This window comes from Tetrao urogallus (genome assembly GCF_951394365.1).
Source record: "Tetrao urogallus genome assembly, chromosome: Z".
Lineage (NCBI taxonomy): Eukaryota > Metazoa > Chordata > Aves > Galliformes > Phasianidae > Tetrao > Tetrao urogallus.
In genome coordinates, this window is record NC_136816.1 from 22,130,626 (window position 1) to 22,158,292 (window position 27,667).

The following is a 27,667-nucleotide window of genomic DNA, read 5'->3' on the forward strand; positions in this document are numbered from 1 at the left end:
AAAATAAAGACAAACAGTTGCTAAGGTCAAAAACATAAATCTTAATTATAAGCATTTTTGAAGTGACAGGCCCTCACTCAAAAGCTATGTTTAAGAATCATTTTGAACATTTAGTTGAACATCAGGAGATTTCATTCATCTTTTAAAAAGAAAAGGCCAAAATATTTCATAGACTCTGGAGTGTAAAGCAAAGAACCCAATGCTACAAAATACGGCAGAAGGCTTGGGTGAGGAGAGGCATCAAAGATTTCTCCTTACAGCACACTAAAGAACTGTTCATTCACACATTTTTAATCATAAAGCATTACACTGCTCTGATCTCAAAAGTTGACAAAGATGCTGCAGTGCTCAACGTGGCTGCCAAACAGCAGGACCTGGGCCTGCACTAAGGAGGGCCTGCACTAGCTTCTTCAAAGCAGCAGCCATCCCACCTCCCAGAAAAAGACCCACAGTTCCCCTGCACTATTAGCAAGATGCCTCCACTCCAGCTGCCTTCCCTTAGGCTGCAGTTGGGGCAATAATAGTTACCTTACTATCTATTAGTATCTTAGGTGCCTGAAAGCATCAAAGTGGCTAACAGTTTCAGGGCCTCATTCAAGTCATGCTCTCAGTGTATAAGCAGTACATCTAAGATCCTAAAGTCTGTTCAAGCTAACAGAAGACATGGCTGATACAAAGAATACCAAGCAACACAAATAGACACTAGATACAACTCTGAAAAGCCCAGTGTGACAAAAATTAAGACAACATAACAACTGTGACATCAGAATATCTATGAAATTATTTTTTCTTATATGTAGATACAACTGAATGAATAAATGTCATCCAGTCTTCTCTTAAAAATCTAACATTCACACAGCATTTTCAGTGTTAGTATGAGATTTAATGACCGCTTCAAGTGTCCAACTACTAATCAGAGAGTATAAAACAATTACTGTGTATGCTTGGTAACTAAGCTAAGGATTTGTTACAACACATGCTCCAGCTTGCATGAATTAAAGTTCTAATTTATAGTTACAGAAATAACTCTAAGCACTTTTATTTCCCTTTGATCATTTTCAATCATGATTAGTTTCAACTGGAACTATGTATACGTTAAAGGTAGACTAAATGCACAACTGTATTTTCAGTATTTCCGCATGAGAAATACTCGTATAAATATGTCTTTTATGTCTTACTTCTTTCAAGGACACATCCTCTATCATTTACTGTCATACTCTGAATGCTGAATAGGATAAAAGCTTAATTAAGTTGGAAGGATGTAGTATAAATTATAATAACTAAGTACATTCTGACATTTTTGTTAAAAGCAAGTATTTATCTTAAACTGGTGAAAATGAAGTAATTTGTATTAATGATTACATTCCTCACTTTTCTTTTGAGCACTAATTTATCTAGAACTCTGACAGTACAGGAACTTCCAGACAAATGTTCACTTATTTAAAGGAAGAAGTTTGACACAAGAGCCTGCCTTAACAGATTATGATATGCACTCTGTGTACAACTGGTTTTGGAAGCTTATTTTAAAAACTGGATTGTAAAAATACGCCAAAATCCATCAAAATTTTGATCACCTTGGAAATCATAGGATCTTAGTACTCCTGAGACCAGGCACGATATATTCAAAGCCTGGCATTCCTCAGATGAGCCTTGATATAAAAACTGACTATATCATGCAAAAAATTATTCATGTGAAATCCCTTGCAGGTCTTGTATTGCTGCTGGCTTACTCCCCATATCTGTAATTCAGAACTCCCTTTGGAATTACCATCCCTTTCCCAATGTGAGGACAAACTGCTCTGAGATATCCAAAATAAGAACACCCACATGAGACCTAGAAAATACAACATTATCGTACATGTATTTTTCATTAATTCACCAGTATAGTTTATACCATATATTTGACACGTGCAGCTGTATAAAAGAAACCTAGTAAGAAGATCCACAAAGTGCATTACCACCTGAGAAAATAAGCATACATCTTTCTTATAAATACTGAAGCAGATTTTTAAAATAAATTGCTTTGTAAAGGCTGCAGTCTAATGAAAGTTAATATTTGGCTTGCTAGCCAAATTAGTGACAACTCAGCACACTCTATTTAATGCCTTATGCTGGTCCTAGACCAGCGTAAAGTCTTAGCTAAAGTCCTAGACCCAAACCCAGATCCCTGGCAGGAGTTCCCTGTCTACAGTGACATAGAGTAATCGAGAATACTGATAATGATTGCTGCTGTGGCAATCATCAGAGGAGGATAACATTATGCATTTTAAGCTGTCGGAAAAGAGCAATGCTAGTGAGTAAGGACATCAAGGTCCTGGGGAAAATGCTAGATGGCTGGGATAGAAGTTCTCCTGCTGTCTATCAATTGCCTCAATAATCTTAAGAGTTCTTCAAGTCTACAGGATGGAACACCTACCGATACAGCGGGAGCCATCTGTAGATGAGACATATCCCCGGGGGCAGAGGCAGAAATAACTTCCCACTGTGTTAGAACATTCACCACCTTCACAGACTCCTGGGATGATGCTGCATTCATTAATATCTATCCAAAAAGGAAAATAGATAGGATAATGAGCAAAACACTTCCAATTATTGTTTTAAAAAGAGGGAGGATAGCCTTTCTGAAATGTAATTTAGCTCGGATTTAATAACATACTGCAAGTGCTTATAAACTGCTGTGAAGGAAGTATGCGCAAGTCAATTCATTTGTCATCTAAAGCAGGCTTTCCTTCTATGTTCAAAGTGCACACGATGTCAAGCCTCAGAGTGCAGGAGAGGCAGAACCTAGACTTCCCCTGAATGACACATACTGACTGTCATCTCGATGTGGCACCTACAACACAGTGCCGAAGAATACAACCTCCTTCTGAGTTGAATGAAGGATAACGCCGAGCATGACAGCTCCGAGCTTCTGTGACCACAAAGGTATTGTTCATCAAATCTTATAGCTTTCTGGCTTTCTTCTAATACTTCAGGTGAAAGAAAGAATTTTGGCCATGATCTTCAGAAGTATAAATCAAATGTCGCGTTTTCACATTTTCTTCAAGTATTTTTAATCCACAAAAACATTTATATCAACCAAAAGCAGTGGTGTCACCCTGCTTTTCAGTGGTGTCACTGAAAAAATTCGCAGCTATATAGAAACTGAGATGGCATCAAGCTGGCGAATTAACTACTGCAAATATTGAGGAACTGTACGGCACTGAAAGCCAGGACTGAGAGCATGAAGCAGTGTCCCAGCACAAACTAAAATGAAGAGCTGAAGCAACAAGAAGCAATGGGAGGCATCTATCTGACTGCACTGATGAAGAAGTGAAGCACAGCAGAGCAAGCCGGGATGAAAGAAATACAATTAAGGAAAACAGCATAAGAATAAAAACTGTCATAATCATTTACACAAATGAACCACTTTAAGTAACCACTTCATTCTAAAACTGTGACAAAATCTTAAGATATTTGCATATACTACAGTCTAAGTAGAGAGATTCATCTTGTCTTTAACTGTCAGCAAGGATGAAGTGTGGCTGATATTTAAAAAGAAGAAGCAAACATGGCAGAGCAAAACCAATCTTCTTGGGATGAGCTACATTTTCATGTTGGAATTATAAGATAGCACAGGTTTTTCATGGCTTCATACCAAAGACAGTCCTAAGTAAAAGATTGTGGCTTAACTCGTTAGAAAAGATATGGATGCAGTCTCTTTTACACTGGGAAATAAGCTAATTGGCGTAATAAATCAGACTGTTGAACCCAGCTGTCTTATGTAAAATAATGTCAGAGAAGAATCAGAAAAAGCATATAGCAGAAATTATGTTGTGGTGACATTGAGTCTTCACATTCCTAGCAGTAAAGTCTTGGGACTTCATACAGACTGTTGCACTTTTATACAGACAATCATTCCTCAACCCTGTCACTCTAGGAATTGCTTAGAGATTAATGAGTACCTGAGAAACAAACTTTATCTAGTGTTATTTTTATAGAAGGCTTTTATGTGTGCTTGTACTTCCCCTCCCTTTACATGCTCCACACTGAGAACTAAAAGAAAATAAAGTGTGCCAAAAGGATTTAGCATACATAGGGTCTTTATTATTAGAAAGGTAACTCCCCAGAGCCCACACATAAAGAACTCCCTATAGATATGAATCAGCAGGGTACACTCAAGAAATGCAAGGAAAATTAACTTTTGCACAAACACACTAAGAATGTGAGAACTGTTCTTTGTAGAGTAAACATGAATGAAGCACCCTGCTCATCCCTTCAATCATGTCTTTTTGAAAGTGACTGTAGAAAAGACAACTTAGAATTCAGGCAACATCTCTACAAACTACCTTACTCTACACATACAAGCCTCCTAAGACCCCTGTATCTTTTACATGATGGAAACTGAAGTAAAAATTCTCTTTTTAACAAGGCTATTTAAGCATTTTGAAGGATGTTACAAGCTTAAATTTTACTTTAAAACAGCCATGAGACAATAACAGCTATTCCCCACATTTCAGAAAACTGTTCAAGCTTGTACAAAAGTACATGTAATTTCTGCTAAATCAAAACTCTTTCAAGAAATAATATTTTCCCTCAAGACTTCATAGTTAACCAATGTAGAGAGTCCAGAATTTGAAATGATGGTGTAAGTCAAAAGCAAATAAGTTGCCAGGAAATCTCTGAAACCTTGTATTACTTTACTATATTGAAGACAATGTATATAATGTTGTGAACTGCTTACTATACAGTTTAATCTAATGAAAGGGAACAATGTGTACAAGCCAAAACAGAACCAGAATTGGCTGGATGCCTTGTTGGGATCCTTCATGCAAACATCTTTCACAACTTGTAAGTCTTCTAAAGCATAATACTGCCTTCTGTATATGCACATAGAAACTAAAACATCACATCAGACAGGCAACAAAAAGGACAAAAGGAGGACTCTGCAGGAACAGTTTACTTCCGAAAAGTGACACATTTCTGATGGCAGAGTCATTCAATAATCATGCAAGAAGACTCCCTTATTTTACCATCACTTGAAGCACATCTTCAACCTCAAGGAAATATGACAAGGGCTTCTCTGACAGTAATGCCACCAATTCTATTACGTTGGCCCATGACATCAGATGCAGGAAGGTTCAACCACTACTGCCATACCACCATGTGCCTCTAAAACTGTGGGCCAAAATAATAAAACAGGAGGCAGCCCTCATACAAACAAGTAGAAATCCACCTTTTAAACCAGCAAGCACAACCAAAAGCTTAATTTCTCCCCTCTGCACCTTGAACCTTTCCATAAATTGTCTAATAATACAAGAAACCTCACTGACAACAGCCTGTCAAAAATTATAAATCACTAATATAGATGAGCTTATAAATAGAAGTAGTAATACTGACCCCCAAAGAGGATTAACTTCAAAGACCATATTTTACCAAATAGCCTAAGATATCTAGTTTCTTTTATACATGTGAGGGCTAACATGCCCTCATAGGACAACTTCATAGGAGTTGTTCTAGTATACTTCAGAAATTTTTTAAACCCTATTTAGTGATGTAGAATTGTCATTAACTTCTGAGAGGTCAGTGTCAGTAAATTATAATCTACAACTCCAATAAATTTTATACAGTGGATATATGCCTCCCTAATGATCTTTTAAGAAAATATATAAATGTGGGATTACTGGGACTTGTATGTCACACTTTTTTTTTTTTTACCACAGTTTTACAACATCTTCAGTGTTGACTTAAAAACATCACTACTCCGAAGAGGAGCATTTGTCGGGTTGCATTACTTCAGCGCCTGTGTTGATAGACTTTTTCTCACATTTTGATATGCAAGAGCTTTTAAAGACTTTCTGATCTGAGAAAGTGGAGACAAAAGACAACACAAAGCAGCTAATGGCACTAGCAAAGAGCTTCTTCTGCTTAAAAACAGGAAACAATTCCTCAAAGACAGTGGTTCTTCCCAATTTTCAATTCATATAAGAATGCTAGCCACCATGCTCTGCTTCCTCATTTATAATTCACCAGAAATGCTTCAGTTAGGCATGTTATGGGGGTAATGGTGAGGGATACAAAGCCACAAAAATGCCAGCTGCTTCTCCTGCTGCTGTTAACACAATACAGAAAAAAAAGGGAAATTACACATTTTAAGAGTGGGTGACACAGATTCAAGCAATTCCAACAGCAGCTTTTTTACAGCACCTCAGTAAAGCTCTTGGTATTCCCATACTTCCAACATGGCTCAGACGGAGCTCCTTTCACTGTGAACCTTTTTGCTTCCTGCAGAGCACTAAGTCTCTGTGCACTCCCTGATACGTATCACACACTCTTGCATACAGTTAAGTATACATATATATATATATATATACACGTATATATATATATATGTATATATATATGCAAATATATATATATATGCACAGACGCATGCACAAGCTGCTTTTATTTCTCTTCAAACATGGCAAGAAAAGCCTTCAGAGCTTCATTTCTAAGGTTGCAGCTTTATGTATCACCAACTGCTTCTTGTGGGACTTTGAGAAGACATACAGAGGCTTCCCTAAAAACAGCACAGGATGGGAATATCACTGCGCATAGAGCAGAAATTCAAACTGGCCAACATCAAGAACAAAATGACTGAAAGGTGAGATAAGGACAGAATCAGAGAAAAATATCTGTAGATATTTATTTTATCTGCTCCTCAGTATTACCTGCAATAACACCAGCTGCAACCTTTTCACATAAAAAAACACGCTTTTCACACTGAATACATTACTTAATGTCTCTGTGAATTCTGTAGTGCAGGAAATAAAAAAGAGAAAAATGTGACTTCAGACATAAGCTACAAACCACGTGTCTGTAACAGAACAGGAGCATAATGAAACAAAGCAGCATACTTGAATTGCTGCCCAAGCACAAATCAACACCTTGAAAAAGCAGTCCTTTTATCACTGTAACATAAATATGATGATATATTTACCTATTTGGTTGGAGTCATTTGGAGATCAATGACTAAAGTTTAAGATTAGTAATTTCTTCCAGTAAATTCTTCATCAAACACAAAAATACTCAACAGTTTTCTATTACCTTATTTTATACTATACAGAATATCTACTTTCAATTGAATCAGTATGTTTACTGAGTAAAAATGGCCTGTAATCATTAAACTATGTTTATTAAATATGGTCCATTTGACTTTTCTCCTACAAATAATTTTCTACATCTTTATTACTTACCTAGGCTCCTCAAAATAAAACATACACAAAGAAATTTCTTATGCTCCTTACCACATTTGGTTTCCATGCTGTGATCAGTAAGCTGACAGTAACTACTTGTATCAAAGTATTCTGGGCAGTTTTGAGAATACAAATAAAATCAAAATAACTCAGCTACTGCAACTTAGTGCTCACAGATTCACTCTTTACCAACACTTGTAAATTTTGAAACAGCATGAACACTGCAGTTACCCAAACGAGCCTGAGAGAAAAAAACATTTAACACAAAATACAAACAGCAAAATAGTAACAGATAATACTGTGGCCCAAGAAAAAAATACAAGACACTGCACCTTTACAGTGTCTGATCTGAATAGGCATATTCAGTACCTCTTCTTCCATTACCACGGAGCTCCAATGCTTTATTTAACCATTTTTTAGGTTTGCTGTCTCACACCACTTACCATCACATTTTTGAGTTGCCTCATTCTGCCTGTGACCAGCAGGACACTTGCACTCATAGGAACCTACTGTATTAATGCAGTTTCCTCCTTGGCAGACTCCAGGAATAGCCTGACATTCATCAACATCTACAAAGACAAAAAAGAAAGAATATTTAGCATAAGATTAAAAAAATTAATCATAGAATCATAGAAGGGCCTGAATTGAAATGGCCACAATGATCATCTAGTTTCAACCCCCCTGCTATGTGCAGGGTCGCCAACCAGCAGACCAGGCTGCCCAGAGCCACATCCAGCCTGGCCTTGAATGCCTCCAGGGATGGGGCATCCACAGCCTCCTTGGGCAACCTTCTCCAGTGCATCACCACCCTCTGAGTGACATCATGACAGACATCTCTGAAATTACTTTTAATAGTAACCAGAACAAAGCACACTCTATTTCTTCTCACCAGCATCACCAGAGGGTAAGGGAAAACAACACTATGATTCTCCATTCCACGCATGTTGGTTTTGATTCCATTAAACTCAAAACTTTCCATGTATAGACTTGACTTATTCTGCTTTTAAGTAACATGCAACTTAGAGTTGGTATCCCATGACCTAAGATTATTCCTTATACTGGTCATTACAAAACACAGATGTTTGTTTTGAAAGGACTCCTATCTGTACACATGGACTACCTCATTGCCCACTTCAACTAGATGTGATAATTCCTTCTGGACAGAAATCAAACTACTGATGTCAATAGAAAATAGGTGCTATTCAGCCAGGATCTTGTGGACCTTGTTAATTTTCCACTGAGCAAAGTAAAGGCAAATGTCCTTCCCAGGTCACAGAGAAGAGAGCCACGTGGTTTCCATAGGGCCTCACCTGTTCAAGTGCATACTACCTTCTCAGACGACAACCCAGTTTTTGTTACTCCTGGAGCTGTTTTTAGGTACGTTTGCATTTCGTTTCTTAATCTGTGCTGATTTAGTACAGTACAGTGTCCAAACACAGCAGAGATTATGAATAGATTAAGGACTTTACTGGAGATATTATCTTTGTGGAAGCAATGTGCATGGTGCAATTTCATTTGGACAGAAAGCAAACTTTTCCCATGTGAAATACTTCAACGAATCTGGATGTGATTTATCTATGTCTAGACAGAATGAGAGCTTAATTACTTGATAACACCCATCCCACCCAGCAGTTCCAATCAGAGTGAAACTAATACAGTGTTTGCCTTTTCACTATTGGGCCTCAAAATGCACTCAGGACACATGTTAAGCGTGTGCCTTGTGTCATTTATTAATGCTTACTTAAATTAATCCAACTGTGTCAGTAGATCAGTGATTAAAAATAATCACTGTGTATCTTCTACAGTTTAATAAGTCAAGAATGTCAAGTAATAATAAATTAATGGTAGTAAGAGCAGGAAATGAGTAATTTCCCAAAAGAGAAAAGGCCTTGAATAGAACAACATCTTAAGATTTAGTGATCCCATTTATTTCTTTCAGTATTAATCATATGGTGTTAAAAGAACAAATAAACATCAAGTTCTGCTGAGTCCGAGAAGCCAGTCTGAATTATGCTACAAAGTGTAACACTTGTTCATTGATAAAAAGCAAGTGGTCTCATTATGTATGACGAGAAGCTGAAAAATCATTGAATCATAACAGCTATCTTGCCTCTTTATGCTGATCTGAATTTTAATCTTTGAGGGCTTATGCACTAACTATTTTAAATATATTTAACGTAAAGACAATGAATGTACTGTCACTGAAATCTTGTGTGATGATTCCCATGACTGCAGTGTGGACACTGACAGCCACAAGCTGTTCAGAAGCAACAGGTGAGGAAGTAGGGCAGGAAGCGTTGCCCTCTACATCAAGCAAGGAATAGATAAGAGTGTGAAGAGCTGTCACTGAATAACAGCCACAAGCAAGCTGAGAACCTCTGGGTGAGAGTTAGTGAACAAGGCAATAAAGCAAGGCTTATGGTTAGGATCTATTGCAGGCCTGTAAGATCTACAGGATCAAGTAGAGCCTGCTGACGAAGCCTCTCTCCTCCAGTTCTGCAAAGCATTGTGATCTCAGGCTTCTGTTCCTGCTGGGGGATTTCAACCCTGCTGATGTCTGCTGGAAAAGTATCAGGGAAAGCCACAGAGCACCCAGGAGGCTCTTGGAATGTATCAAGAATAACTTCCTAAGTCAGATAATTGATTGGGGGATTGCAGTGCTGGACCTGTTGCCCTTCAGTGCAAATGAACTGATTTGTGACATAAGGATTGGAGACTGTGTGGGCTGTAGTGGCCAAACTCTTGAGAGATATCAGACAGGGAAAGAGTATAATTAGGAAGCTTAATTTTAAGAGAGCCAGCTGCCAGCTCTTCAGCGAATTAGTCAACAAAAATCCCTGAAAGTCTGTCCAAAAGGACAATGGAACAGAGCGGAGCTGGAAGATCTTCAAGGAACATTTCCTTCGGACACAGGAGCACTCCATCCTCAGGTGCTGGAAGTGAGGAAAGAAAGGTAAGAGACCAGTGTGGCTGACTTGAGACCTGCTGGTCAAACTTAAGACTAAGAAAAAAATACACAGGCAGTGTAAACAGGGACAGGTACCCTACAAAGATTGTAAGGACGATGCTAGGCTGCAGGGCCAGGAAGGCAAAGGCACACCTGGAACTGGACTGGGCAAGGGGTGCTAAGAGTAATAAATGATTCTATAGGTACATCAACTGGAAAAAAGTCCGTGAGGATGTACCTCCCCTAGTGAGCAACACGGGCAAGCTAGTAAAAATGGGCAAGGAGGAGGCTGAATTATTCAGCAACACTTTTGTCTCATTTTACATCAGCGACTGCTCTTCACACAGCAGTTGAGCAGATGGTTTGGAAGCTGAGAACTGGGGAGTGATGTCCCTCCTGCTCTCAACAAAAGTCAGGTTCATAATCACCTGAAGAACCTGAACATTCGTAAGTCTACTGGATCCCGATGAGATGCATCTGAGTCCTGAGGGAACCGGACTGACAGAGATGCCAAATCATTCTCAATGGTATCTGAACAGCCATGGTGGTCAGGGAAAGTCCTGGAAAAAAACGCAACATCACACCCATTTTTAAGAAGGGTAGAAAGGATGACACAGGGAACTGCAGACCTGTTAGTCTCACTTCTGTGCCAGGGAAAATCATGGAGCGGATTCCTCCTGGAAGTTATTCTAAGGCACGTGGAAGAGAAGGAGATGATGTGGGAAACCAGCATGGCTTCACCAAGAACAGATTCTGCCTGATCAAACTAGCGGCTTTTAATGATTGTTTAACTACATTAGCAGACAACAGAAGAGCCACTTACGTCATCTACCTTTGACACTGTCCCCCACAACAACCCTCTCTCCCAGATTGGAAAGATATGGATTTGATGGGCGGACTGTTCAGTGGACGAGGAACTGGTTGCGAGATTGTGCTGAGAGTGCTGTCAATGGCTCAGTGACCAGATGGAGATCAATGATGAGTGATGTCTCCCAGGGGTCAGCCTTTCAGTATCTAAAAGGCAGTCTTTACAGACTCTTTAGCAGAGTCTGTTGTAATAGATCAATGGAAAAGTGGTTTCAAACTAAAAAAGAAAAGGGAGATTTAGAGTGGACATAAAGAAGAAGTTTTGTACAACAAAGGTGGTGAGGAACCAGCATAGGTTGCTCAGGGTGGTGGTGGATGCCCCATCCCTGGAGACATTCAAGGTCAGGCTGGATGGTGCTCAGAGCAATTTGATCTAGATCTAGCTCTATGTGTCCCTCTTCACTGTAGGGAAGTTGGAGACCAGGTGTGTTTAAGAGTCCCTTCTGATTCAATTCTATGATTCCATAACTTCACTGTTAGCTTAAAAACTGTAGCTGAAATATACAAGTATACACACTCAAACTAGCTAAAAGGTAACACCTATACACACCCTCCACAAGCAAAGATAATTTTTTGCCTGTAATCTTCTGATGTTAATCGATTAGTATTTTAAAACTGAAAAAAGCCTGAAAGGACAAACCACTTTCTTAAAAGGGCTATTACTTTCTTTATTTTATAAATTGCTTCCTAAACACCACTTGAAGATATCAGCAATTTTTTTTTTTTTTTTTTGACAATGCAACAAATTTGAAATCAAGAAAATTTTTATTTACTTCTTATATTTCTGACAAGTCAGGTTAAGCAACACATGAGTTTCTGCATTATTAATTTATGCTTTACTCATACTTTTAAACCCCAACAATAATAAAGCAATAATTTTTTTGCCATAAATGCAAAATCAGATGAATAAAACTTTAGATTCAGTGTATACAGAGGTTCAATATCCTACAGATAAGCAAGAACTTTCCATGTCTTCATAGGTTTGATCATATTTGGCAAATGAAAAAAGGTACTTAACTTTTGCAGAGTTTTCTCAGTAAATGGCAACTGCCTGCAGGATTCGCAGGGTGTAACTGAGAAATGGATTGCTGAAGAATGCAAGGAAGAACAGAAAAAACATCCAACATAGTATGTCTGCCATTACACTAAGGCTGTGTAGCAGTGACAGTAATATATTTCAAGTGGAACACTCAGAGTTGTTCTTTCCTGAATTCCTGGGAAAGAGCATCTCTTAACAACTACAATTACCAATTTTTAAGCAGAGGCCAAATTTTAAGCAGAGGCCAAATAGAAACTGCTGGAGAAAAAAAACGCAAAAAACTTTGATCCTTTGGTTTCATCTCTTTAGCTTATTCTTATTTGTTTACAGCAATACTGAAGAAGCAGTACTAACATAATGTTGTATACAAGCACATTACTATTTGAGCATAATTAATCCCACGGAGCATTATTCAGTCAGGAAGACTTCCACAGTAACTTATGTATGAGTAAGATAGAGATAAAATGAATACAAAGGCAGGCTACTTTACCACCCATCTATTCAAATTCTACTCCAGCAAAAGTGCTACTTGATATACACTAAGATATATGTAACGTGCGTATTCTGTACACAGTAGGATCAACTTCAATAGTTAAAACTTGTCAGACTGCTAATTAAATGCCTACTGAAATTGTTATCTTTTTCCAGTACTAGGAGTTGGAGTTGCCAGTTCTATTGATTTTGAATTGCTCATACTAAACTCCCACGCTGGCCTAACTGTTCATGTGAGCATCCACTTAAAAAACACCAAACATTCAAACCATGGTGGCTGCTCTTGAAAGGAATGCCTCCTATTTTATTATGTTGACCTGTAACATCAGTGGCATGGCAGCAGAGGTTGAACCTTCCCACCAATATCCTATTACATGTTGTTGCTGTGTGACAGATGGAAGCAGAGGTCTGACAGAATGGTGTCTGACATGAATGTGCAGACAGAGCAAAGGTGTGGCACTGAATTCCTCCATGTGGAAAAAATGGCAGTCTCTGACATTCATTGACACATGCTGTATGTTTATGGAGACCAAACAGTGGATGTGAACACAGTGATGGGGTGGATGGTGCGTTTCAGCAGAAGTGAGAGCAATGTGAAAGACCAGCTGCATTCTGCATAGCCACACAAAGCCATTACAACAAAAAAAAGAAAGAGCGTCTCCGTTAGCTCACCTGCACAAATTGGCAGAATATGAAAAGGGAACTGTGTACTGAGGTGAATATTGGCTTCAGTGTGTTGGAAATGATGGCAGCAATGTTTGAATATCACAAAGTTTGAGCCAGATAGGTCCCAGGATCACTCATACAGGAACAGAAAGAACACCACTCGCAAGTTTATCAGGACCTACTGAACTAGTATACTGAAGGTAACAGATTCATGAATCACACCACTGCCTGTCATAAGATGCCACATCATCACTACAAGCTGGAGCCAAAACGGCAGTCTATGGAGTTTGCACATGTGAATTCCTCACCAAAGAAAAAGTTCTAGATGTAGCCCTCTTGATGTAAAGTGATGTGCACTGTCCTTTGAGACAGAAAAGAAAGGAGTGATCCTTCTGGATTTCCTGGAATTCAGACAAACCATTGACTCTGACCACACCATCATAATGCTGACTAACCTGAAGGCTCAGTCTTCGAGAATCAGGCCAGAAAAGAAGCAAACCTTTCAGCTGCAATGCTATAACTCCAAGCCCCATACCAGTTTGAAGATTGCGCAGGTTCTGATGAAATAAACAGGAGGCATTACTTTTACAGCGAGCTATGTAGTTACTGGGTAAGTCTGGTCTAGTATTGTATTGTGACAAACCAGACCAGGCTACACAAGGCCCCATCCAAGCTCCAGCGATGGGACACCCACAGCTTCTTTGGGCAGCCTGCACTAGAGCCTCACTGTCCTCTGAGTAAAGAATTTCCTCCTAACTTCTATGCTAAATCTCCCCTCTTCTAGTTTAAAACCATTCTCCCTTCTCCTATCACTACCACATCATGTGAAAAATTTCCCTCTTGTTATTAAGCTCCCTCTGAGTACTGGAAGGCTACAATGAGGTCTTCCCAGAGTCTTCTCCATACTAAACAAGCCCATCTTCCTCACTCTTTCTCTGTAGGAAAGCTGCTCCGGCCCTCTGGTCACTTTTGTGGCCTCCTCTAGATCTGCTTCAACAGCTCCATATCTTTCTTGCTGGGGGCCCCAGGCCTGCACACAATAGTCCAGACAGACCCTTGCAAGGGCAGGGGACAATCCATTCCCTTATCTGCTGCCACCCCTCTGTAAAGGCAGCCCATGGCACAGTTGGCCTTCTGGTCTGCAAGTGCACACTGATGGCTCAAATTCAGCTCATATTTCACTGAATGAGGCACTCTCAGATAGCAGTTATTGTGGTTGGAGTACAGCTGGTTTTTGAATGGCTAGTAAACCACTTTTGCTCTATTTTGACTCCCTTATTCTTCACAGTTTATTTTTGCAATTATACTTTTTACCATTATTGAGGTTTTTACCTATGCATAACTCACAGATATACAGCCCTTTTTCTTCCTATCTTGGATTAAAATTTCTGCTTGCCTTCCTGTGTCAGGCTCTCTTCCAGTTGTCACGTGTAACTGCAGCAAAAATCTGCAATTTATATCTACAGATTATGAATCCCAGTATGGAGTTTGGAAAGTAAGCAATCTCTGTAACAGCAAGTGGTGCGCTCTCTCTCCTCCTCCATTAGTGCAGTATGATATTCAGAAAAGAATGACCAGACAGCAAACATAATGGCAATTACTAAAACTCTGAGTTTGCAAAAGACTGTCTTAACTGTTGGATAAACGAGGTAATGATTTTGTGGAACAAAGAAATCCTTTGTCCTTCTTTTCCCACACAGAAAACCTACCTTTTGATCGTCTCCTTGTGCCTTACCATTATCTAGTAACATCACGTACTAACTCCTGCTGACATAAATACAATGAGATCTTCCTGTACAGTAGTAATATGCCAAAAATGTAGCAAAAAAGGCTGTTCAAGCTCCCTTTGTTCATTCATCACACAGTAGACTACCACGTCGTTTTTATACTTCCCAGTGGAACTCAGCAATTACGTTAACTGAGTAAGTTAAACATTTCTGCCACACACAATAAACTGGCAGAAAAAGAAAACACAGTCTTACGGACATGGGTGCTGAAGAATTCTATAGATCTCTCAAACAATTTAAATGAAGTCCCAGAAGCCATGCTGGGCTTAGTTTGGCACAGAAGCTTTAAGAGTTTGTTATATCTGGCCAGCATATTCATCACACAATGGAGTTTGACTTTGAGGCAGCAACCAACACACATGCCTTCAGTACAGTGTTTCTGTTTATGACATTGTTATGAAAAGAATGTCTAAAATATACTAATCAATTCAAGATGAAGAGTATAGCATAAGCAGTTAAAAGCAGACAGAGGCCTATTTCTGACATTTAAGGAAAAGTGCAGTTGAGTATTTCTCCTCTGTAGAATGTGGATGCTTTAAGCAGCGTAAATACAGAAAACAGAAATGAAAACATTTGAAATGAAGAAAAATGAAGGAATTTATTGCTGCTTAAAAGCAATCTTAGTATTTTAAATAAAATAAATGCCTTTGCAAAGACAATTCCAGAGGATTTCCACAAAGGAATCTGAACTAGTAGCCCAAATTTTAGTTTCAGGTCAATCATAACTCTTTGTGAAGAAAAATTCACTCTCTCTCTCTCTGTCTCTCTCTGTCTCTCTCTCACACACACACACACAAAAAAAAGCTTTATCTAGTTTTAATATGAAATAATTAAAAATCTTACACCATCTCAATTTTCTCTCCTTTTTTCAACTTGGGTTAGCAGAGACTCTTACCTAGAGTTCCTACACAAGAGCTAAGTTGCTTATCATTCACATTTATGCAATTTTAAGCCATTGAACTAAGATGTAACAGGGGAAAGCAACAATAAAATCAATGCACAGTATGGATTGCAATCAGAACTCAACGAAATCAAGCTGATTCACAGTACATGACTTCAAGTCTTAACGCTAAACTTGATCTGCACTATTAAACGACAGAACTCTCATAGAAGTGTCCTTAAGAATAAGAACTCAACCAAGCATTTGCTGATGTGTCTTAGGTCTGAGTTATACAAAATGAAATACATTCAATATATTCAAATGTCTCTGCCCACATGGTTTCCACTGTTCCTTAGGAAGATTCTAAGACAATGACTGCATCTATGAATGACATAATGACTAATGACAGAATCCATGAATAGATTGAGTGAACTAAACTTTATTTAATACAAGAGCAGTATATTCTCCTTAAGATGATCATTATTACTGCATTGTTTGTACAGTTTGTTCTATAATCCATCAACAGCAACAGAGTAATTGAATGCTTATTTTTCAGGATAAGTGGATTACAGTGAAAATCTACAAGAAGGAGTGATCAGTTTCTTACCATCACAGAAAGAGACACTGAATAAGCTAAGAAAGTTTTCCCATTTCTCAGACCACATTATATTAATTTGAAAACAGAAGACTGAAGTCTTTCCTTACTAGTGCATTTTCCTAGCACTGCACAAATAACAGAAGAGTCACAGAGAACTGAAGAATCGCCTGCGTTGGAAAGAACCTTAAAGTCGACAGCCCCAACCCTGCCACAGGCAGGGCTGCCCCCCACAAGCTCAGCTGCCGAAGGCCTCATCCAAGCCGGCCCTGAGCGCCTCCAGAGATGGGGCACCACAGCTTCTCTGGGCAGCTGTGCCAGCACCTCACCGCCCTCTGAGCAAAGAATTTTTGCTAACATCTAACTTAAATCTCCCCTCTTTTAGTCCAAAGCCACTCCCCCTTGTCCTAACGCTATACTCCCTGATAAAACACTCCTCTCCATCCTTCCTCTAGGCACCTCAGATGATTAATCTACTTAGGTTATACAACAGGACTGCTTTATACAAATGCTGGGATTAAAAAAATCCTATGTAATAACCGTTCATACTTTCGAAAATGAAAAGTATTCAGCAGCAAGACCAGTGAATTTTTCAATAGAATGAATGATGTACATATTATTTAGGGGCAAAAGCAACTCCTGTTGCCTAACTGGTGCACTACTGCAGTAGCTGACTGCTGCATTCTACAGACATTCTGACCTTCTCAGGCTCTACATTTATGGCTCTTTGACTGGTATTCATCTTTTTTTTCTAAGCATGTGAGATTTGTTCTATAAGTACATTCAATAAACTCTAGAAGAAATAGAGCATATAGGATCTTGTTAAAAGTAAGATTCAGAACACGCACACACACAGAAAACAGGGATCTCATTTAAGTGGATGCAGAGCTTTCCAGACGCCTATCAGCAATACAATAGTCATGCACAGTTTATACCAGAAGGCTTACCTTGACATGCACCAGTGCGAATATTAGGGATGAAACCACGACGACATGGCTGAGGCTGAGCAGGGCACATTTCACAGGGGTGACCCCATGCACGCCCAATGGTTGCACAACAGAGGGTTTTCGTGCAAACTATTCCAGTTAGCTGGCCTTGACACATCTGATTATTAACTTGTGTGAAACAAGGACCTGTTCTGTAATCTGGAAAAGAAGAAACATCACTGTATTACATGAGGCAGTGTGCTAGTAAATAAAGCAGGAATCTGTTTTTAACAAAATAAACACCTGTACTAAGAAAAGGCAGGAGGACATCGAAATTTACATCAGCTTCTGCTCACAGAAGTAGCATGACCTATTCCACTGAATGCAATCATTTCTGCAATGTTACCTTACCTTTCAGTGTCCTTCTTTCTGATCGATGTAATGAAAGGCAGCTTAATCATTAAAATCAGTAAAATCCGTAAGTAAAAGGTTTTTTGAAACAAACAAGCTAACAAACATGGGAAAACATAAGGCAAACAAGACCTGCTCCAAAGTAAATTCGTGCCGGTTGATGAGAAGAAGCTCCAGACCACAAAAGCCACAAATTTGTTCGCTTCACTTTGATCAGGGCTGTGACAAAGACTGCCACAGATCAACATTCCTGATGGAATGCTTAATGCAAAAAAGTGCAACATGCAGAGCACTAATCAATGCCACTTACTTTCAGAGGAATAACATGAACTAACACAGCCTATTCAAGCCATATTGAGCACACTGAACGCAGCATACAAAGAGTATGAAAATATACTCCAGATCAAATTCCTGTAAATGATTTAGCTATTTGGGTTCAACCTGTATATAAAGAAGGATTTTTCTGACCTTATGAGGAAACACAAACTGGGAACAATTAGTTCAAATTCTCTAGGAACAAATGAGAAACAGATGGTTGCTTTGACTCAGATTTCATATCCTTATGGAAACTTTAAGGGGGGGGGGGGGGAGGAGAGGGGCAAGGGGAGGGGATAAGAAAGTGCAAAGCTTCCACAGGACACAGTCACGTGAAAAAAGGCATAGCAGTGGGGATATGATCTCTGTGTTATCCTGTCCCGTTCTGATGCTTTTTTCCTATTAAAAAGAGATTCCATATCTGATGTATAAGTCACATACTGCCTCCTGCTCTTTGATTGGTGTGCAACTGCGCTCAGAAGCAAGTTATAGTTGATGCCTGCTAGATTCATCCTGAAAAATAAAAATCTGAGTTTCTACATGTTTGCAAAAGGAGAAAACTGTCCTTCTAACATACCTCATATTAAATTTTCCTTGGACTAAAAAGTAAGTCTTTTAAAGTAAAAGCTAGCTCAAGGAGAAATAGGTGTTCTGCTCCCTGTCTTTGATTAGGTTCATTCAGATATCTCTTTGGGAAAGATTCTGTGACAGTTATTTATGCACAATGGAAAATATTTTCAACTGTGTTCTTCACATTAACAAAGGTAAGCATGCATGTAAGTATCTGTAAGAAAAATGTATAATAACAGACATTACATGAGTACTAAACAATATGAAAATATCTTAAATGTCCCAACCAGATTGTGAATTTGAATGTTTCTTGACTTTCATTAGAATATTGTTTTCAGACTTATGCACTTCATGTCCATCAAGTAACCAAAACAATACTTTAAATAAAATCATAGAATCATCATAGAATCAGTTTCGGTTGGAAGGGACCTTTAAGACCATCTAGTTCCAATCCCCTGCTATATACAGAGACACTTCCCACCAGACCAGGTTGCTCACAGACCCATCCAGCCTGGCCTTGAATGCTTCCAGGGAGGGGCATCCACAAAAAATGTTCATTACAGAAAGAAAATCCTATTTGTTATAGTTTGGTTTCAGTGATCTTTCTTCCAGCATACTGGAACACAGGCTGCTTCAAAGCAATCTCAGTTTAATTAACTCCAAGGCCCCTGCCAAATTAGAAATAGCTAAATCAGAACTTGGTGACTGAGAGAAAATAGTGATTTCATCAAGCAAGAGCCTCATATGAGAATGACAAATACTTAAAACACAAACTCCAACTATCAAATTCCATAAACTCACGAAATCTTGCCTGGATTTCATTTAAGAGGTAAGTGTAAGGAAGACCCTGCCAAAGACTATGACTATATATTTTATTCATATAAAGTTTACTCAGGTGTCGTAAAGATTGAGAAATATGTGTTAGACCATATTTAACCTGCAAATCATCAGCAATAGTCAGACTGCTATCAGAGGAAAAACAGAACTGTTCAGAATTCAAGAACTGAAATAAATGGAATTAAATCCTGGCCCCAGTGAAAGCAAATGGGAATTTAGCTATTGAACTCAATGACAACACTATTTCATTCTCGGAAATCGGTACTGTGTTCTTTAGCAATTGGCTGTATTATAATTTATGGCCTAATATCATCTGTAAAAGCATTCGCTATGTCACACAGAGAAAGTAATGAGCTTCATATGTGTAGAAAAAAATTTTACTACTAACTGTTCAGACTAACTGAGCAGACTCTTATTCTAGTGTCAAGTAAGTTATATACACTGTTAATACTGCTGTAATACAAATGATTAAAAAGACTTAACTCATTTTATCTTCTCCTTAGTTACTGAAGTACAAATAATAGGCAGACTCTGGGAATGCCCATGGTCTACTCTATGTACTGAGAGCTGACTACCAGACTACAATCTGCACATTACAGAACTTTTGTCCACGTGATATCAGATCAATAAAGAGTGAAACTTTCCTCAAAATTCAGATTGAATGAGCTTTTCAAAACTATGAAACTCTATACAAGCCCTGATGGGCATGGATACCTTCTCAGGGTATCTTAAACACGACAGCTGGTCAAGTATTACTAACTCAATTCACCCAACTGGTGTCCAGTTCTTCCTGGCGGAGTGGCCTTTATAATGCAATCAAATAAGGATTAATTATTTATCTCCATATTTCCAAAATTTTAGATTTCTTAATCTTGACATCCAAACTTATTTTGGAATTCCTACTCAGAAGTAATACTGCGTGAAAGTGTTCCTCTTTTATAGCACTTGTTCTTCGAAGTATACTTTTACAGAGGACCAACATCAGATAAAACGTAACAATTACAGTAGGAGTAGAAATTTTAGAAAATTTGCATTTTATTATTAAGGATTGGAGATCTACAGAAATATGCTGCCCCCAAATCATCCATGTGAAATTTGTAATTCATTCAGACAAGATTAAATTCTGAGCTTTAACTTGAGGTGTGAAGTACATTTCGTTGAATCACAGAATGGTTTGGGCTGGAAGGACACTTAAAGGCCCCCCAGGCCCATGCCTAGACAGGGCTGCCCCCCACCAGCTCAGCTGCCCAGAACCCCATCCAAGCTGGTCTTGAGCACCTCCGGAGATGGGGCACCACAGCTTCTCTGGGCAGCTGTGCCAGGGCCTCACTGCCCTCTGAATGTAGAATTACCTCTTATTCATCAGTGGTGAAAATACATAGCTAATGGTGGTGATTGAGTTGAAAACTAGTGTTCTGTAGCAGAGAATTTTCTCTGTCACGTAGTGTTATTGTGATCTTTGTAGTAGTTTCCACACAATAAATAGGAGGCATTATTTTTGGAGTGACTTACCTATTATGCAATGAGTCAGAAGAGTAGTGAGAAGTTTCAGAAATATGGTTTATATTAATACTAATATTTAAAAATAATATAATTCGTATTCACTAAAAATACATGAATTTTAAACATCTTAATCATTCAGATTATCCAAAATGAAGTCCAAAGATCTTTAGCAAGATCTGAGCAACGGCTGGCCCTCAAATCTAAGAAGACGGCAGACATAAGGTTTCACAATAAAAAGGGAAGGAAAGAATGCTTGGATTGAGAGTAACGTACAGCTGTTTATATAAAGATACTTGGTAACATAGCAAAGACTTACTTAAGAGAAGCAAATACATTAAGACAAGAGGCAAGTCTGAAGATACTTCATAGTTTCAAATGAATCTGTGGATTTGATTCCCAATTTACCCTGCAATAGACTACGGTCTTCCTTACACAGCCAATCAGACAGATAACTTTAATGGTTCATCTGATCTTCAAATTCCAGAATTTGTAAATCAATCATCCGTTTCATATTGTTTTATTTTTAGGCGTTTCTTCATTAGCTCTTTCCCCAGCATTGTTTCTGGAATAGCTTTGCCAGAAAGAACATATGTTAGAACATATGTTACAAATCATTTGTTGCTTAGAAAGGGTAACTGTCTTGGTGAAAGAAAGTGATTTTCAGCACATACGTGTTACTCATTTTCTTTAACCTCAGACAGTTGTATTCAGTATGCACAGTGACTTACAGAATGACGGTCTTTATCAACAATCAAAATTCTTACAATCGTTAAATTTAATAAGACACACTTTTTCTTGGCATGAACGTTGAGGGGAAAAAAAAAAAAAGATCTGGAAATAGCACACTGGACTTTTAAATTTAACTGTACCAAATCTATGCCTTCATGGAACTGTATTTTCTGCATTCACAGACTACATGAGACAATGAGAGTTCTTGAAATCTTTTTCATCAATCCCTTTTTGGGAAAAGAAAAGAAAAAAAAGTTACTTCTAATTCAATTTGTAATTAAAAAAAAATAGCCATCTGACAGGGAGCCTGTCACAAGGATTAGAATTGTAATAATTCTAGTATTGGACACGGTCCAATATCCATCTGCTTTGTTTTTCTTCCTCTATCTTCTGGCTAGAACCAGATGATTCAAGTGGAAGTGTAGAAGCCTGCCGTAAATTGACATGGGATAATCTGTCTGCCACACTGTATTTTCTCCAGGTGTCTAGCACACACCAGCTTGAGGCCTAAAACACAACGTTTAATATCCCAACTACCACTTGTTGTTATTCAGGACAAAAACCTAAAATATTTTGATAGACATATAGGTATCCTATTTCCATATTAACATTATCATATTTTGTCTCCACAATTTCATGCTGTATTAACCAACTACTGCTGCCCACGAAATTCTTCTGAAGTAATTGGAGAGTTAAAAGAAGTGAGACAGAAAGAAAAACGAGAGGAAAAAGGTACCTAATGTGCTGGAATGTCCCTTACATGTTATATGGAAGAAGAAAACCTGCAAGTTTCTTCTCACAGAGTGAAATAAGTTTTTAAGATCAAAATGTCATGTGAAGTCCAACAGTACTAGTGGAAGTGCAGCTGCAATGTCCTGCACCCATATAAACCCCACATACATAAAAGCCCTGTAAGACTGGAAATCTGTAGCACTGGAGCAACGTATTAAAATAAATCCTATACTTCACTTTGCATCTAGAAAGATTAGCAGGAAGATACTGTGAAGACTCTTCCATCATTTTTACTTAAACAAAACTCCATAAAACCATAACTAAATGAGGAGGTAATGTGCCTGGATGTAAATAATTTCAACTATAAGCTATTTGGAATACTGATACTTCAGTAACTCAAACAAACCAGAAACATTAAGCAAGTTGATCAGTCCGAATCACAAAGAGTGAAAAAAATACTTATAAATAAGTGTCCCAACTTTGTCAATTAGAAAACAAAATCCTAGTATTAGGGAAACCTGCTTTACTTCCTTATGCAGAATGTCTGCCCCTCAAAATGACTTTACACTGACCCTTTCTCTCACAGATGTGATCTAGAAAATATCAAGAGATCAGAAAATAAATAACTCCAGCATTCACTTCAAAAAAAGACTCAAATATAGTAAATGTGATTACCTCAAAATTACAGATACCCCAAAAATCTATTTCATACATCAGCATTGTTAGATAAACAACCTAATACTCAAGAACCTAGGCTTAGAATGCTGGAAGGTAGTTATCTGCCATTTGTGTTGAAAAGCACGTTATTCCACTTTGACACAAAATAGCAGCACAGTGAGAGACATCCAGGTGAGCAGACCAGGCCTATTTTGGCAAAGATCAGAAGTTAAACTCATGCTTTCAGATGATGCTCCAACCCAAATCATGCTGCAGCTGCAACTGCCCCTATTGCAGCTCTAGTAGGATGCTATGAATAACTTTCCCATAAGCTCCACTAACATTCCCAAGTCTCCAAAAACCAGCGATTTATTTTTGCTACTTGTTGCAGCACCTGCTCCTTGAATACTGATGAGATTTTTCAGTATCAGAATTTTATCATTTGCAACATGAATCTACACATTTTGAAAATTAGAGGTGTACTTCATCTCCTGCAGTGACAAATGACACAATCTGTGTCTTTCCCATAATGGTAGGGCACAGTGCACCCCCCATTCTCTCAGTGAACCTACACAAATGACAGCACTGTCCAGACCTCTGTCTTTATGAAAAAATGGGACATCATTACTTTTTCCTTGATTAAATTTTCATCCAAGTATGAAATGGTTGACAGTACTCATGGCAGCACTCGAGTTCAGACCACAAGCCTATAATGTATGGATATGCAAGCACTATCATTCCTATTGAATTCCACCATTTTAACTCAGACTATGCAAAAAGATGAAACGTTACAAAAGTACATAAGTTTGTTTCACTAAAGATTGTCTAAAATTGTTTTTCCTCCAATAATTTAATCATCCTACCATGGAAAATTGTTCTTTTCTGCAGTAGTATGTAGCTGCCAACAACAAGGAATCACCATAAGGGAGGTTTCAAAGGTAACAAGAAGTTAGATGAATTGTACTGATTCAGGCTTGATATAAATAAGAAGCATTTTTTCTGAAGGTGACATCCAACAAGTTGAGGAAAAAAGATTGTTGGCTAGAAATTAGAGCTAGTCTCTTGGAAAATGAAAGAGGCTTGGCAAAGCTATTAATTTCTCTTGGAAAAAATAATCTATGGGCAGTACAGCTATTTAGACTAAGATGTTCATATAAACCAAAGCCTGAATAGTAACGTCTGAGCCAACTCCTCTCCACTTCCTTTTATTTTTAATTCAAGAAAATTTGTATGTCAAGTCCTTAATTAGGCTTATGATTTATATAAATAATGAACACTGAAGTCTTTTAAACATTTTAAGTCATAGGTAACTCAAAGTAGTTGAGACAAATCCCCATAAGATTCTGTGGTCACCAAACGAAACAAGGATTTTTATAAAATTTATTTTGATATGTAGCACTGAAGAAGAATTGTTTAGTTTAAAAGGTTCTTGAATACTTATGCTAAATGCATTATGAAGCCTTGAATGTTTTCATAGAGCTGACAGCTTCCATTTTCAGGTTTAATTCTTACAACTATTCTACTGGTCCCACATGACTATTACTGACCAAGTGCTGTGATGCAAGACTTTCCATCAAACAAACTCCTGTGATTGAGTAGGCAACTTCATATACATATGGCAACTAAAAAGTGAGTGAAGAGTAGCTCTAAATTAAAGAGAGAAAGTAAAGAAGAAAGAGAAAAAAAAAGAAAAAAAAGAAAAAAGAAAAAAGAAAAAGGACATGTTTAATGCAGCAGTCTATGTGGGCTTTGTAGCTTTTAGCAAAATTCCAGTTTCCACCAGCACTGCTGTCATGTCCATTCTAAGCACATTCTCATTTTCCTTATGCTGGAACAGGAAAAGCACCTCTTTTCCAAAATCAACATTCCTGAGTTTGCACACCCATTTTATTATAATTGATATTATGTCAGTTTTAAGCAGACATGGGACAGTTGAAGTTTTGTAGTAGTATCTACAGATCTTTGGGAAAGGACAGCAAAGTAACAGACAATCAACCATACTTCTGAAATAAGTGCTATTTTCTGTAATTAATATAAACGTCAAGAAAAATGGTTTAAATATTTAAGATATTCTTTTAAAAACATACACAAGAAGGAGAGAAAGAAAGTAATACAGTGTAAGATGGAATTACACAAGTATTTTCCTTTAGAAAGCAACAAAATCCCAAGAATAGCAAAACAATACTGGGAAAAATTCTTGGAGGAAGCTTCATTCAATATGCAACTGCAGTGTCAGTAACTGACGGCTAAAAAATTCAGACGTGAAAAAAAAGCTGGGAAATAACTATCCCTAGATCTTGGTTCTAGCAAGGACTCCACTGTCCAGTTTGTCACCTTCTTATCGATACATGTATGTCAATATACTTTCAGAAGTACCACTACCATATATACAAAATCTGCAGTCGAGGTTGGATATTTTGCTCTCGTTAAACACTTCTACAAAGACGTAATCTGAGGAACCAGGAAATATCAGTTATTCTAAGAAGCTGCAGTCTAACTTACCTCTGCAAAATGTGCATCTGAATGAGAAATTACAATTAGTATTTTTGCAAAGCTCAGCAGTTTGTGCTCACCACCCCAGTGCTACATCTTTACTGTGCTGAGGTGTTCACAGAATTCAAAACAATTAACTGTGCATCCTGCTGCACAGCACTCTGTCCTGTTTTCTCACACCGAGCTACAAACATGCCCAGCAAGTGGCACTCTGATCCACAATCCGTGCTCCTCCCAATGTATTTACTGCACAGCGAGTAACACCCTGCTCACCAAAATCCAAAGATCCACACTTTGAATCTTCAGTGGAAGGAAAAACAGAGCTTTTCCTCTCTACCACACAGACTAGGATAAGACCTTAGCCCACAGACTACTGAAAGACCAGAGTGAAGCTGTGACCTTTTGTGTCAGTACTGGACCTCTGAAACAAACATCAACAGCTCTTTGCAGCCTCTGCAGCAGAACTGTAGCAAAACCTACATCTCCTCTGCTTGTCAACACTGGGGCCTTTCTAAAAAAACAAAGAAATCGCACCCCTAGGCTTTCCAGTCTTTTACCAAACTGATTTCCACCTTTAACATCATTTCTTTTCTACAAGCCAAAAAGAAAATATTGCTTCGCTTCGCTTTATAAACTTATTTAGATAAAATCCTCTGTCAGTTTTTTGCAGTTCAAACCCTCACCGTGAGAGTATGCTGTACTACCAACAAAGCCTTGAAGGGGAGACATGAGAGCACAGAAGGATCTCCATTATGGCCTGACAGCTGGATGCCCAGTTTTAAATCACACACAGGTATCTCCTTCCTGTTGTTGAAGCTCTCTACTCTGCACAGACTCCTGTATGCAGATTTCAGGGACAAGCCAGGATTTGCTCGTATGACAGAAATACATTTAACATTAAAAAGCAGGCTCTGAAAAGACGGACAAATGCACATCATATTCTTATTCTTCATACCTCAGAAAATGAAGAAGGCAGTGCCTGGCCATATGACTGTAAAGCAAATAAGCCACATTTCTGGACCTTGATGTTAAAATGTCGCCTACAGCTTCCACATCTTTTTGTCACGCTCTGCTTCTCCTCTGTAATTAATGTTGTTCAGTATAGTTCAAACAAAAGAATGTAAACCCTTGCCAGTAAGGAGGAGATTTTAAGATCCAAGTTTTCAGGTGTTACAAACTTTTAAGAGTGGTGAAGAACAACAGTACAAAGAGCACAGAGTAAACTCCCCCACTCCAACACTCCAAGCCCCTCTGGAGTCATTACACGCACCAGCAGTCAACCCCACTAATGAAAGTGAGCCAGCTTCTTCTGGTTAAGACTACTCACATGAAGAAGAATTAGAGAACAGGTCCAGAAAAAAATGCTTAATTATTCTCAGAAACTCTGATCTCATCATGTTACGTTGGGACATATCTTAGTTAGCCAAAAGAACAGTTAGAGACAATTTAAAGGTGAAAATGTATGTTTCCCATTTGCTACAAAATGAAAAGCAGTTACATTTAATTCAAACTTCTGTGGAGATGTGGTCTTTTTTTTTTTTTTTTTTTTTTTTTTTTTTTAAATTGGCAATTTGCATACTACATTTTCTGGTCAAAAAAAGATCATCAAAAAGGAGACAGTGTCCACACATTAGACCCCAGCCAGCCACAGTTCAGAGGCAAAAGAAAGTTAGGCACCATCAGATGTAGCAGAGCCCCCCGCTGAGGTCAGGGAGGGGTGCATGACCTACAGCCCTGTGGACTTCCCAGTTAACTGTAATTCTTCTCAGAAGCTATTTTAAGGAAAGTGTACATGCCCAAAACAAAAGAGAAAAAACATTTCATAAGAAACTCCTGTGTAAATTAGGAAAAAAATGTTAAAAGTACTAGCAGAACAGAAACCCTATAAAAGCCACAGACATGCAGCTGAATTCTTTTGTTAATTTGATCAGATGAAGAAAAATAACTTTCATGCAGTTTTCTCTTAAGAAAAAAATAAAAAAATCACATTTAGCTTGCAATAAA

At 38.2% G+C, this 27,667-nt stretch overlaps 1 protein-coding gene across 1 annotated transcript in view; it reads right to left on the minus strand.

Annotated features, from left to right (window-relative positions):
• The window catches only part of FBN2 (fibrillin 2), a gene marked incomplete at both ends in the record, with an annotated part of 158,293 nt that overhangs the window by 102,594 nt on the left and 28,032 nt on the right, over nt 1–27,667 (minus strand). The window contains 3 exons of the mRNA XM_079548052.1: nt 2,417–2,542; nt 7,661–7,786; nt 17,438–17,635. Of these exons, the coding sequence (XP_079404178.1) occupies nt 2,417–2,542; nt 7,661–7,786; nt 17,438–17,635 (450 nt within the window). The remainder of the gene's footprint in view (nt 1–2,416; nt 2,543–7,660; nt 7,787–17,437; nt 17,636–27,667) is intronic.